The following is a 15,630-nucleotide window of genomic DNA, read 5'->3' as shown; positions in this document are numbered from 1 at the left end:
TTCCCCCCCCCCCATTTTAGGGTCCCCCCCCCATTTTAGGACCCCCCCCCATTTTAGTCTCCCCTGCCCCCCCCTTTTTGCCCCCCCCCCATTTTAGTTCCCCCCCCCCTTTTTAGGGTCCCCCCCACTTTAAGCTCCCCCCCCCCGCTCCATTTTGGGGTCCCTCTCCCATTTTAAGCCCCCCCCCCCATTTTAGGACCCCCCCCATTTTAGTCTCCCCCCACCCCCCCCTTTTTGGCCCCCCCCCCCCCAATTTAGGGTCCCCCCCATTTTGGGGTCCCCCCCCATTTTAAGCCCCCCCCCCATTTTGTTCCCCCCCCCCCTCACCGCTCTCAGTCAGCTCCAATTCGCTGCTTCTCCCCCTTTCCTCCTCCTCCTCCTCATCTTCGTCCCCATCGCTGTCCCCAAAGTCCCCATTGCCAGCCCCACTGTTGGCCCCCACAGCTCCTCTGTAGGGCCGCCAGGTGACGAAGGGCCCGGCGCTGTGGGGGCAAAAGCTGCTCAGCCCCCATAAATCCAACCCCGGCCCCATAGATCCCATCCAGCCCCATAGATCCAACCCCAGCCCCATAGATCCAATCCCAGCCCCATAGATCCAACCCCGGCCCCATAGATCCAAGCCCAGCCCCATAGATCCCAACCCCAGCCCCATAGATCCCCTACAGCCCCATAGATCCCCCTACAGCCCCACAGATCCAACCCCAGCCCCATAGATCCCATCCAGCCCCATAGATACCATCCAGCCCCATAGATCCAGCCCCTGGCCCCATAGATCCAACCCCAGCCCCATAGATCCCCTACAGCCCCATAGATCCAACCCCAGCCCTGTAGATTTCCTCCCAGCCCTATAGATCCTAATCCCGGCCCCATAGATACCATCCAGCCCCATAGATCCCCCTACAGCCCCATAGATCCCAACCCAGCCCCATAGATCCCCTACAGCCCCATAGATCCCCCTACAGCCCCACAGATCCAACCCCAGCCCCACAGATCCAACCCCAGCCCCATAGATCCAACCCCAGCCCCATAGATCCTACCCTGGCCCCATAGATCCCCTACAGCCCCACAGATCCCAACTGTGGTCGCATAGATCCTCTACGGCCCCACAGATCCAACCCCGGCTCCATAGATCCCATCCAGCCCCATGGATCCCCTACAGCCCCATAGATCCCAACCCGGCCCCATAGATCACATACAGCCCCATAGATCCAGCCCTGGACCCATAGATCCAACCCCAGCCCCATGGATCCCCTACAGCCCCATAGATCCCAACCCGGCCCCATAGATCACATACAGCCCCATAGATCCAGCCCTGGACCCATAGATCCAACCCCAGCCCCATAGATCCCCTACAGCCCCACAGATCCAACCCCAGCCCCATAGATTTCCTCCCAGCCCTATAGATCCCAACCCCGGCCCCATAGATCCCATCCAGCCCCATAGATCCAACCCCAGCCCCATAGATCCCAGCTCTGGTCCCATAGATCCAGTCCCAGCCCCATAGATCCAATCCCGGCCCCATACATTTCCTCCCTGCCCCATAGATCCCCTACAGCTCCATAGATCCAACCCCCGGCCCCATAGATTTTCTCACCGGCCCCCAAAGATCCAACCCCAGCCCCATGGATTCCCTACAGCCCCATAGATCCCAACCCCAGCCCCATAGATTCCCTCCCAGCCCCATAGATCCCATCCAGCCCCATAGATTCCCTACAGCCCCATAGATCCAACCCTGGCCCCATAGATCCCCTACAGCCCCACAGATCCCAACTGTGGTCGCATAAATCCTCTACGGCCCCACAGATCCAACCCCGGCCCCATAGATCCCAATCCGGCCCCATAGATCCCATCCAGCCCCATAGATCCAACCCCAGTCCCATAGATCCCCCTACAGCCCCATAGATCCAATCCCAGCCCCATAGATCCCATCCAGACCCCATAGATCCTACCCTGGCCCCATACATTGCCCCATAGATTTCCTCCTAGACCCATAAATTTCCTCCCAGCCCCATAGATCTCAACCCCAGGCCCCATAGATCTCAACCCCAGCCCCATAGATTCCCTCTCAGCCCCATAGACCCCCCTACAGCTCCATAGATCCAATCCCGGCCCCATAGATCCCATCCAGCCCCATAGATCCCCTACAGCTCCATTGATCCAACCCTGGCCCCATAGATTCCCTACAGCCCCATAGATACCAACCCGGCCCCACAGATCCCATCCAGCCCCATGGATCCCCTACAGCTCCATAGATCCCAACCCCGGCCCCCATAGATTCCAACTCGGCCCCATAGATCCAACCCCAACCCCATAGATCCCAGCCCTGGTCCCATAGATCCCCTACAGCCCCCATAGATCTCCTACAGACCCATAGATCTCAACCCAGCCCCATAGATCCAAACTCTGATCCCATAGATCACATACAGCCCCCATAGATCCAGCCCTGGCCCCATAGACCCAACCCCAGCCCCATAGATCCCCTACAGCCCCACAGATCCAACCCCAGCCCCATAGATTTCCTCCCAGCCCTATAGATCCCAACCCCGGGCCCCATAGATCCCATCCAGCCCATAGATCCAACCCCAGCCCCATAGATCCCAGCTCTGGTCCCATAGATCCAATCCCAGCCCCATAGATCCAATCCCAGCCCCATAGATCCAATCCCAGCCCCATACATTTCCTCCCTGCCCCATAGATCCCCTACAGCTCCATAGATCCAACCCCCGCGCCCCATAGATTTTCTCCCGGCCCCAAAGATCCAACCCCAGCCCCATAGATTCCCTACAGCCCCATAGATCCAACCCCAGCCCCATAGATCCCCTACAGCTCCATAGATCCCAACCCCAGCCCCATAGATCCAACCCCAGCCCCATAGATCCCATCCAGCCCCATAGATCCCCTACAGCCCCCATAGATCCCAACCCTGGCCCCATAGATCCCAACCCGGCCCCATAGATCACATACAGCCCCATAGATCCAACCCTGGCCCCATAGATCACATACAGCCCCATAGATCCAGCCCTGGCCCCATAGACCCAACCCCAGCCCCATAGATCCCCTACAGCCCCACAGATCCAACCCCAGCCCCATAGATTTCCTCCCAGCCCTATAGATCCCAACCCCGGCCCCATAGATCCCATCCAGCCCCCATAGATCCAACCCCAGCCCCATAGATCCCAGCTCTGGTCCCATAGATCCAATCCCAGCCCCATAGATCCAATCCCAGCCCCATACATTTCCTCCCTGCCCCATAGATCCTCTACAGCTCCCTAGATCCAACCCCGGCCCCAAAGATTTTCTCCCGGCCCCAAAGTTCCAACCCCAGCCCCATAGATTCATTACAGCCCCATAGATCCCAACCCCAGCCCCATAGATTCATTACAGCCCCATAGATCCCAACCCCAGCCCCATAGATTCCCTATAGCCCCATAGATTCAACCCCAGCCCCATAGATCCAGCCCCAGCCCCCATAGATCCCCTACAGCCCCATAGATCCCCTACAGCCCCATAGATCCCAACCCGGCCCCATAGATCCCATCCAGCCCCATAGATCCAACCCCAGATCCCATAGATCCCCCTACAGCCCCATAGATCCAATCCCAGCCCCATAGATCCCATCCAGCCCCATAGATCCTACCCTGGCCCCATACATTGCCCCATAGATTTCCTCCTAGACCCATAAATTTCCTCCCAGCCCCATAGATCTCAATCCCAGCCCCATAGATCCAACCCTGGCCCCATAGATCCAACCCTGGCCCCATTGATCCCCCTACAGCCCCATAGATCCCAACCCGGACCCATAGATTCCCTACAGCCCCATAGATCCAACCCCAGCCCCACAGATCCCATCCAGCCCCATGGATCCCCTACAGCTCCATAGATCCCAACCCCGGCCACATAGATTCCAACTCGGCCCCATAGATCCAACCCCAGCCCCATAGATCCCAGCCCTGGTCCCATAGATCCCCTACAGCCCCACAGATCTCCTACAGACCCATAGATCTCAACCCAGCCCCATAGATCCAAACTCTGATCCCATAGATCCCCTACAGCCCCATAGATCCTACCCCAGCCCCATAGATTCCCTCTCAGCCCCATAGACCCCCCTACAGCTCCACAGATCCAACCCCGGCCCCATAGATCCCATCCAGCCCCATAGATCCCCTACAGCTCCATTGATCCAACCCTGGCCCCATAGATTCCCTACAGCCCCCATAGATCCCAACCCGGCCCCCATTAGATCCAACCCCAGCCCCATAGATTCCCTACAGCCCCATAGATCCCAACCCTGGCCCCATAGATCATGTACAGCCCCATAGATTTAGCCCTGGCCCCATAGATCCCAACCCCGGCCCCATAGATCCCATTCAGCCCCATAGATGCCCTACAGCCCCACAGATCCAACCCCGGCCCCATAGATTTCCTCCCAGCCCTATAGATCCCAACTCTGGCCCCATAGATCCCCCCTACAGCCCCATAGATTCCCAACCCTGGTCCCATAGATCCCATCCAGCCCCATAGATCCCAACCCGGTCCCATAGATCCAACTCCGGGCCCCCATAGATCCTACCCTGGCCCCATACATTGCCCCATACATTCCCTATAGCCCCATAGATTTCCTCCCAGCCCCATAGATCCCAACCCCGGCCCCATAGATCCCCCTACAGGCCCCATAGATCCCAACCCGGCCCCATAGATCCCACCCAGCCCCATAGATCCCCCTACAGCCCCACAGATCCAACCCCAGCCCCATAGATCCAACCCCAGCCCCATAGATCCTACCCTGGCCCCCATAGATCCCCTACAGCCCCACAGATCCCAACTGTGGTCGCATAGATCCTCTACGGCCCCACAGATCCAACCCCGGCCCATAGATCCCATCCAGCCCCATAGAACCCCTACAAGCCCCATAGATCCCAACCCCTGGCCCCATAGATCCCAACCCCGGCCCCATAGATCACATACAGCCCCATAGATCCAGCCCTGGACCCATAGATCCAACCCCAGCCCCATAGATCCCCTACAGCCCCACAGATCCAACCCCAGCCCCATAGATTTCCTCCCAGCCCTATAGATCCCAACCCCGGCCCCATAGATCCCAGCCAGCCCCATAGATCCCAGCCAGCCCCATAGATCACATACAGCTCCATAGATCCCAACCCCAGCCCCATAGATCCCATCCAGCCCCATAGATTCCCTCCCAGCCCCATAGATCCCCTACAGCCCCATAGATCCAACCCCAGCCCCATTGATCCCCCTACAGCCCCATAGATCCCAACCCGGCCCCATAGATTCCCTACAGCCCCATAGATCCAACCCCGGCCCCATAGATCCTACCCTGGCCCCATACATTGACCCATAGATTTCCTCCCAGCCCCATAGATTCCCAACCCTGGTCCCCATAGATCCCATCCAGCCCCATAGATCCAACCCCGGCCCCATAGATTCCCTCTCAGCCCCATGGATCCCCTACAGCTCCATAGATCCAACCCCGGCCCCATAGATCCCATTCAGCCCCATGGATCCCCTACAGCCCCATAGATCCAACCCCAGCCCCACAGATCCCCTACAGCCCCCATAGATTTTCCCATATCCCCCCATATCCCCCATAACCCCATAAACTCCCCCATAATTCCCCCATAAGCCCCCATTTCCCCTATAAACCCCCCATAACCCCATAACCCCATATCCCCCCATTTCCCCCCATCACCCCCCAAAAACCCCATAACCCCCCATATTTCCCCCATAAGCCCCCCATTTCCCCTATAAGCGCCCCCAAACCCCATAGGGCGCCCCATAACCCCATTTCCCCTATAACTGCCCCCCATAACCCCCCTCATTTCCCCCCATAACCCCATAACCCCCCATATTTCCCCCATAAGCCCCCATTTCCCCTATAAGCCCCCCCATAACCCCATATTTCCCCCATAACCCCCATACCCCCCATTTCCCCTATAACTGCCCCCAAAAACCCCATAACCCCATTTCCCCCATAACCCCCCTTATTACCCCCATATCCCCCATTTCCCCCATAAGCCCCCATTTCCCCTATAAGCCCCCCAAACCCCATAACCCCATACCCCCCATTTCCCCTATATCCCCCATAGCCCCATATCCCCCATGATCCCCCCATTTCCCCCCATAACCCCCCATATTTCCCCCATAAGCGCCCCCAAACCCCATAGGACGCCCCATAACCCCATAACCCCATTTCCCCCATAACCCCATAACCCCATTTCCCCTATAAGCGCCCCCCAAACCCCACAGGGACGCCCCATAACCCCATAACCCCCGCTCATTTCCCCCATAACCCCATAACCCCCATTTCCCCTATAACCCCCCCAAAAACCCCATATCCCCATAACCCCATATCCCCCATGATCCCACATAATCCCCCATAACCCCCCATATTTCCCCCATAACCCCCCACATTTCCCCCATAAGCCCCCATTTCCCCTATAAGCACCCCCAAACCCCATAGGACGCCCCATAACCCCCCCATAACCCCCATTTCCCCCCATAACCCCATAAGCCCTCATTTCCCCTATAAGTGACCCCAAAACCCCATAGGACGCCCCCGTAAACCCCATAACCCCATTTCCCCCATAACCCCCATAACCCCATAACCCCATTTCCCCTATAACTGCCCCCATAACCCCCCCTTATTTCCCCCCATAACCCCCATAACCCCATAAGCCCCCAATTTCCCCTATAACCGCCCCCAAACCCCACAGGACGCCCCATAACCCCATAACCCCCCCTTATTTCCCCCATAACCCCATAAGCCCATACCTCCCCCATCACCCCCCAAAAACCCCATAACCCCCATTTCCCCCATAACCCCCCATATTTCCCCCCATTTCCCCCATAACCCCATAAGCCCCCATTTCCCCTATATGTGCCCCCAAACCCCATAGGACGCCCCATAACCCCATAACCCCCATTTCCCCTATAACCACCCCCATAACCCCCCTCATTTCCCCCCATAACCCCATAAGCCCCCATTTCCCCTATAAGTGCCCCCAAACCCCATAGGACGCCCCATAACCCCGTAACCCCCCATAACCCCATTTCCCCCATAACCCCATTTCCCCTATAACTGCCCCATAACCCCCCTTATTTCCCCCATAACCCCATAAGCCCCCATTTCCCCTATAAGCGCCCCCAAAACCCCATAGGACGCCCCATAACCCCATAACCCCCATTTCCCCTATAACTGCCCCCATAACCCCCCTTATTTCCCCCATAACCCCATAAGCCCCCATTTCCCCTATAAGTGCCCCCAAACCCCATAGGACGCCCCATAACCCCGTAACCCCCCATAACCCCATTTCCCCCATAACCCCATTTCCCCTATAACTGCCCCCATAACCCCCCTTATTTCCCCCATAACCCCATAACCCCATTTCCCCTATAACCGCCCCCAAACCCCACAGGACGCCCCATAACCCCATAACCCCCCTTATTTCCCCCATAAGCCCCCATTTCCCCTATAAGTGCCCCCAAACCCCATAGGACGCCCCATAACCCCATAACCCCCATTTCCCCTATAACTGCCCCCATAACCCCCCTTATTTCCCCCATAACCCCATAAGCCCCCATTTCCCCTATAAGCGCCCCCAAACCCCATAGGACGCCCCATAACCCCATAACCCCCATTTCCCCTATAACTGCCCCCATAACCCCCCTTATTTCCCCCATAACCCCATAAGCCCCCATTTCCCCTATAAGCGCCCCCAAACCCCATAGGACGCCCCATAACCCCGTAACCCCCCATAACCCCATTTCCCCCATAACCCCATTTCCCCTATAACTGCCCCCATAACCCCCCTTATTTCCCCCATAACCCCATAACCCCATTTCCCCTATAACCGCCCCCAAACCCCACAGGACGCCCCATAACCCCATAACCCCCCTTATTTCCCCCATAACCCCATTTCCCCTATAACTGCCCCCATAACCCCCCTTATTTCCCCCATAACCCCATAAGCCCCCATTTCCCCTATAAGCGCCCCCAAACCCCATAGGACGCCCCATAACCCCATAACCCCGCTCATTTCCCCCATAACCCCATACCCCCCATTTCCCCTATAACCCCCCAAAAACCCCATAACCCCATATCCCCCATAACCCCATATCCCCCATGATCCCCCATAATCCCCCATAACCCCCCATATTTCCCCCATAACCCCCCACATTTCCCCCATAAGCCCCCATTTCCCCTATAAGCACCCCCAAACCCCATAGGACGCCCCATAACCCCATGACCCCATTTCCCCCATAACCCCATAACCCCATTTCCCCTATAACTGCCCCCATAACCCCCCATATTTCCCCCATAACCCCCATTTCCCCTATAACCCCCCAAAAACCCCATAACTCCATATCCCCCATAACCCCATATCCCCCATAATCCCCCATAACCCCCCACATTTCCCCCATAAGCCCCCATTTCCCCTATAAGCGCCTCCAAACCCCATAGGACGCCCCATAACCCCATAACCCCATTTCCCCCATAACCCCATAACCCCATTTCCCCTATAACCGCCCCCAAACCCCACAGGACGCCCCATAACCCCATAACCCCCCTCATTTCCCCCATAACCCCATAACCCCCATTTCCCCTATAACCCCCCAAAAACCCCATATCCCCCACAACCCCATATCCCCCATGATCCCCCATAATCCCCCATAACCCCCCATAATCCCCCATAACCCCCCATAACCCCATAACCCCCCATATTTCCCCCATAAGCCCCCATTTCCCCTATAAGCGCCCCCAAACCCCATAGGACGCCCCATAACCCCCCATAACCCCATATTTCCCCCATAACCCCATTTCCCCCATAACCTCCATTTCCCCCATAACCCCATTTCCCCTATAACTGCCCCCATAACCCCCCATATTTCCCCCATAACCCCCATTTCCCCTATAACACCCCAAAAACCCCATAACCCCATATCCCCCATAACCCCATATCCCCCATAATCCCCCATAACCCCCCACATTTCCCCCATAAGCCCCCATTTCCCCTATAACCGCCCCCAAACCCCATAGGACGCCCCATAACCCCATAACCCCCATTTCCCCTATAACTGCCCCCATAACCCCCCACATTTCCCCCATAAGCCCCCATTTCCCCTATAACCGCCCCCAAACCCCATAGGATGCCCCATAACCCCATAACCCCATTTCCCCCATAAGCCCCCATTTCCCCTATAAGCGCCCCCAAAGCCCACAGGACGCCCCATAACCCCCCATAACCCCCCATAAGCCCCCGTTTCTCCCACAATCCCCCGCTCCCCGCCGTACCCGGATCGCCGCCTGCCCCGCCGTTTCCGCCCACTGGGCGGCGCTGTCGAACGCCCGCGAAGCTTCGGCCGCGCAGCCGGCGTCCAGCAGCGCCTGGCCCAGGCTCAGCCACGTGACCGCGTCCTGCGAGGGCGATTGGAAGCGGGGCGGCGGTCACGTGAGGGAGGGCGGGGTCACGTGGGGGGATATGGGGTCACGTGGGGGGTATGGGGTCACGTGGGGTATGGGGGAATATGGGGGAAGTATGGGGGGATATGGGGGAAGTATGGGGGATATGGGGTCACGTGGGGGATATGGGGTCACGTGGGGGATATGGGGTCACGTGGGGGATATGGGGTCATATGGGGGAGATGGGGGAAGTATGGGGGATATGGGGTCACGTGGGGGGTATGGGGTCATATGGGGTATAGGGGATATGGGGTCAGGAGGGGGGATATGGGGTCATGTGGGGTCAGGAAGGGGGATATGGGGGAGTTATGGGGGATATGGGGTCATATAGGGTCATGTGGGGGATATGGGATCATATGGGGTCAGGAAGGGGATATGGGGTCATATGGGGGATATGGGGTCATGTGGGGTATGGGGGAATATGGGGTCAGTAGGGGGGATATGGGGGAAGTATGGGGGATATGGGGTCACGTGGGGGGTATGGGGTCACGTGGGGGATATGGGGCCATGTGGGGGATATGGGGTCATGTGGGGTATGGGGGAATATGGGGGAAGTATGGGGGGATATGGGGGAAGTATGGGGGATATGGGGTCACGTGGGGGGATATGGGGTCACGTGGGGGATATGGGGTCACGTGGGGGATATGGGGTCATATGGGGGAGATGGGGGAAGTATGGGGGATATGGGGTCACGTGGGGGGTATGGGGTCACGTGGGGGATATGGGGTCAGGAGGGGGGATATGGGGAAAGTATGGGGGATATGGGGTCATGTGGGGGATATGGGGTCAGGAGGGGGGATATGGGGAAAGTATAGGGGATATGGGGTCATGTGGGGGGTATGGGGTCACGGGGATATGGGGTCATATGGGGTATAGGGGATATGGGGTCAGGAGGGGGGATATGGGGTCATGTGGGGTCAGGAAGGGGGATATGGGGGAGTTATGGGGGATATGGGGTCATATAGGGTCATGTGGTGGACATGGGGTCATATGGGGTCAGGAGGGGGGATATGGGGTCATATGGGGGATATGGGGTCATGTGGGGTATGGGGGAATATGGGGTCAGGAGGGGGGATATGGGGGAAGTATGGGGGATATGGGGGAAGTATGGGAGATATGGGGTCACGTGGGGGGTATGGGGTCACGTGGGGGATATGGGGTCACGTGGGGGATATGGGGCCATGTGGGGTATGGGGGAATATGGGGTCAGGAGGGGGATATGGGGGAAGTATGGGGGATATGGGGGAAGTATGGGGGATATGGGGTCACGTGGGGGATATGGGGTCATGTGGGGTCAGTAGGGGGGATATGGGGTCATATGGATCACGTGGGGGGGGATATGAGGTCATGTGGGGAATATGGGGTCACATGGGGGATATGGGGTCAGGAGGGGGATATGGGGTCATATAGGGTCATGTGGCAGATATGGGGTCATATGGGGTCAGGAGGGGAGATATGGGGGAAGTATGGGGGATATGGGGTCACGTGGGGGGTATGGGGTCATATGGATCACGTGGGGGGGGATATGAGGTCATGTGGGGAATATAAGGTCAGGAGGGGGATATGGGGTCAGGAGGGGGATATGGGGTCAGGAGGGGGGGGTATGGGGTCATATAGGGTCATGTGGCAGATATGGGGTCATATGGGGTCAGGAGGGGAGATATGGGGGAAGTATGGGGGATATGGGGTCACGTGGGGGGTATGGGGTCACGTGGGGGATATGGGGTCATGTGGGGTATGGGGGATATGGGGTCAGGAGGGGGGATATGGGGTCATGTGGGGTCAGGAAGGGGGATATGGGGGAGTTATGGGGGATATGGGGTCATATAGGGTCATGTGGTGGACATGGGGTCATATGGGGTCAGGAAGGGGATATGGGGTCATATGGGGGATATGGGGTCATGTGGGGTATGGGGGAATATGGGGTCAGGAGGGGGGATATGGGGGAAGTATGGGGGATATGGGGTCACGTGGGGGTATGGGGTCAGGAGGGGGGATATGGGGTCATGTGGGGTCAGGAAGGGGGATATGGGGGAAGTATGGGGGATATGGGGTCACGTGGGGGTATGGGGTCATATGGGGGATATGGGGTCACGTGGGGTATGGGGGATACGGGGTCAGGAGGGGGGATATGGGGAAGTATGGGGGATATGGGGTCACGTGGGGGGTATGGGGTCACGTGGGGGATATGGGGTCATATGGGGTCAGGAGGGGGATATGGGGTCATGTGGGGGGATATGGCGTCATATGGGGGATGTGGGGTCTGGAAGAGGGATATGGGGGAGTTATGGGGGATATGGGGTCATATAGGGTCATGTGGGGGATATGGGGTCATGTGGGGTCAGGAGGGGGATATGGGGTCATGTGGGGGATATGGGGTCATATGGGGTCAGGAGGGGGGATATGGGGTCACGTGGGGATATGGGATCATATGGGGGCACATGGGGGATATGGGGTCATGTGGCGTATATGGGATCATATGGGATCAGGAGGGGGATATGGGATCATATGGGGTCAGGAGGGGGATATGGGGGAGTTATGGGGGATATGGGGGAGGTAAGGGGGATATGGGGTCACGTGGGGGATATGGGGTCAGGAGGGGATGATATGGGGTCATATGGGGGATATGGGATCGGGAGGGGGATAGGAGGATGTTATGGGGGATATGGGGTCATGTGGGAGACATGGGGTCACTTGGGGGGGTATGACGTCAGGAGGGGGGATATGGGGAAAGTATGGGGTCCTGTGGGGGATATGGGGTCATATGGGGTCCTGTGGGGGATATGGGATCATATGGGGTCAGGAGGGGGGATATGGGGTCACTTGGGATGGTATGGGGGGGGTTGGGGTCAGGACTGGGGTATTGGGTCACATGGGGGGGTGTGAGGTCATACGGGGGATATGGGGTCACATGGGGGGGTATGGGGACATCAATGGGGTTGGGGGACATCAATGGGGTTTGGGGACATCAATGGGGTTTGGGGACATCAATGGGGTTGGGGACATCAATGGGGTTGGGGGACATCAATGGGGTTGGGGACATCAATGGGGTTGGGGGACATCAATGGGGTTGGGGACATCAATGGGGTTGGGGACAGCAATGGGGTTTGGGGACATCAATGGGGTTGGGGACAATAAATGGGGTTGGGGACATCAGTGGGGTTTGGGGACATCAATGGGGTTTGGGGACATCAATGGGGTTGGAGACATCAATGGGGTTTGGGGACATCAATGGGGTTGGGGACAGCAATGGGGTTGGGGACACCAATGGGGTTTGGGGACATCAATGGGGTTGGGGACATCAATGGGGTTTGGGGACAATAAATGGGGTTGGGGACATCAATGGGGTTTGGGGACATCAATGGGGTTGGGGACATCAATGGGGTTGGGGACATCAATGGGGTTTGGGGACAATAAATGGGGTTGGGGACATCAATGGGGTTTGGGGACATCAGTGGGGTTTGGGGACATCAATGGGGTTGGGGGACAGCAATGGGGTTGGGGGACAGCAATGGGGTTGGGGGCAGCAATGGGGGTTGGGGACATCAATGGGGTTTGGGGACATCAATGGGGTTGGGGACAATAAATGGGGTTGGGGACATCAATGGGGTTGGGGACAGCAATGGGGTTGGGGACATCAATGGGGTTGGGGACAGCAATGGGGTTTGGGGACAGCAATGGGGTTTGGGGGCAGCAATGCGGGGTGTTGGAGGACCGTCGGGCACGCGCACCTCCCGCGCGTCCCCGCTCCGCAGCTCCAAGGCGCGCCGGAAGTGCCGCACTGCGCATGCGTAGTTCCGCAGGTCGCTGCAGGTGGCGCCCAAAGACACGTGGATGGCGGCCGTATCCCGGGCCGGAAGTGAAAGCGCTTCCGCGTAGCGCAGCTGTCAACCAATGAGAGCAGAGCTGGAGGTCATGTGACAGGATGTCACTGCCCCCAATGCCCCCATTGCCCCCATTGCCCCCAATGCCCCCATTGCCCCCATTGCCCCCATTGCCCCCATTGCCCCCAATGCCCCCAAACCCTCAACCCCCCCCACATCCCCCAATGCCCCCAATGTCCCCATTGACCCCAATGCCCCCATTGCCCCCAACCCCTCCAATGCCCCCAATTCCCCCATTACCCCCCATTGCCCCCAATGTCCCCCAAATCCCACCCCCCCCATTGCCCCCAATGCCCCCATTACCACCATTGCCCCCATTCACCCCAATGCCCTCACTACCCCCCACTGCCCCAAAACCCCACTCCCCCATTGCCCCCATTGCCCCCAACGCCCCCCATATCCCCCACTGCCCCCAATGTCCCCCAAACCCCACCCCCCCATTACCCCCATTGCCCCCATTGCCCCCAGTGTCCCCCATTGACCCCAATGCCCCCAGTGTCCCCCATTGACCCCAATGCCCCCAACCCCCCATCGCCCCCATTGCCCCCATTACCCCCACAGCCCCCATTGCCCCAAAACCCCCAACCCCTCCAATGTCCCCAATTTCCCTATTAACCCCCATTACCCCCCATTGCCCCCATTGACCCCAAACCCCCAACCCCCCCCATATCCCCCATTGGCCCCATTACCCCCAAATCCCCCCACTGCCCTCAAAGTCCCCCAAACCCCCCCCCCCCCATTGCCCCCACTGCCCCCATTGCCCTCATTACCCCCCACTGCCCCCCGCTCCCCCCCGTATCCCCACCTGTTGCTGGTAGTACCCCAGAGCACGGGCGAAGTCGCCATGTTTGGCACACAGGTCCCCCAGTTGCTCACACAGGGACATGGCCGCCGCCAGGTCACTGCCGCCATCATGGCCACCGTCACCGCCAACATGGCCGCCGTCATCGCCAACATGGCCACCATCCTGTTTGCCATCACTGCCAACATGGCCGCCATCATGGCCGCCATCACGGCCAACATGGCCACCATCCTGTTTGCCATCGCCGCCATCGTGGCTGCCATCATGGCTGCTGTCATGGCCGCCATCACCGCCGCCATCATGGCCGCCATCTCCACCATCATGGCCGCCATCATGGCCGCCGCCCGCCGCCTCCAGCGCTGCCTGCAGCCGCATCATGGCCGTCACTGTCACACATTTGGGGGGGGGGGGAGGAAGGGGGGCACAACGTGACGTCCTCTGTGGGACCTGAAGACCCCATGGGACCCAAGATCCCATATAGGACCCCATATCCCATACAGGACCCCAGATCCCATATAGGACCCCAGATCCCATATAAGACCCCATATCCCCCATAGGACCCTCAACATTCCATATAGGACCCTCATGGGACCCCATATCCCATACAGGACCCCATATCCCATATAGGACACCCATATCCCATATAGGACACCCATATCCTATATAGGACCCCATATCCCATATAGGACACCCATATCCCATATAGGACACCCATATCCCATATAGGACCCCATATCGCATACAGGATGCCAGATCCCATTTAGGACCCCATATCCCATATAGGACCCCATATCCCATATAGGACCCCCATATCCCCTATAGGACCCTGCATCCCATATAGGACCCCATATCCCGTATAGGACCCCCAGATCCCATACAGGACCCCCATATCCCCCATATCCCATATAGGACCCCATATCCCATATAAGACCCCATATCCCCCATAGGACCCTCAACATCCCATATAGGACCCTCATGGGACCCCATATCCCATACAGAACCCCATAGCCCATAAAAAAACCCATAAACCCCACAAGATCCTCAATATCCCATACAGGACCCCCACGTACCCCATATGCACCACAGGACCCCCATATCCCATACAGGACCCCATATCCCATATAGGACCCCATAGCCCATATAGGACCCCAGATCCCATATAGGATCTCGTATCGCATACAGGACCCCAGATCCCATACAGGACCCCATATCCCATATAGGACCCCATATCCCCCATAGGACCCTCAACATCCCATATAGGACCCTCATGGGACCCCATATCCCATACAGGACCCCATAGCCCATATAGGACACCCATATCCCATATAGGACCCCATAGCCCATATAGGACCCTCAACATTCCATATAGGATCTCGTATCGCATACAGGACCCCAGATCCCATATTGGACCCCAGATCCCATACAGGACCCCAGATCCCATATAGGACCCCGTATCCCATATA

At 58.1% G+C, this 15,630-nt stretch overlaps 1 protein-coding gene across 1 annotated transcript in view; it reads right to left on the bottom strand.

The window, feature by feature from the left end:
• Positions 1-371: 371 nt before the first annotated feature.
• Positions 372-15,630, bottom strand: part of LOC125687722 (tonsoku-like protein) — a 41,141-nt gene continuing 25,882 nt past the window's right edge. The window contains exons 6-9 of the mRNA XM_048932962.1: positions 14,171-14,553; positions 13,213-13,365; positions 9,314-9,436; positions 372-482 (exon numbers count right to left, since the gene is read on the bottom strand). Of these exons, the coding sequence (XP_048788919.1) occupies positions 381-482; positions 9,314-9,436; positions 13,213-13,365; positions 14,171-14,553 (761 nt within the window). The 3' untranslated portion in view covers positions 372-380. The remainder of the gene's footprint in view (positions 483-9,313; positions 9,437-13,212; positions 13,366-14,170; positions 14,554-15,630) is intronic.

The sequence above is a fragment of the Lagopus muta genome, unplaced genomic scaffold (genome assembly GCF_023343835.1).
Source record: "Lagopus muta isolate bLagMut1 unplaced genomic scaffold, bLagMut1 primary scaffold_175, whole genome shotgun sequence".
In the NCBI taxonomy this organism is placed as follows: Eukaryota; Metazoa; Chordata; class Aves; order Galliformes; family Phasianidae; genus Lagopus; species Lagopus muta.
Note: the sequence above shows the minus strand (reverse complement) of the source record. Positions and strands in the feature narration are given on the sequence as shown.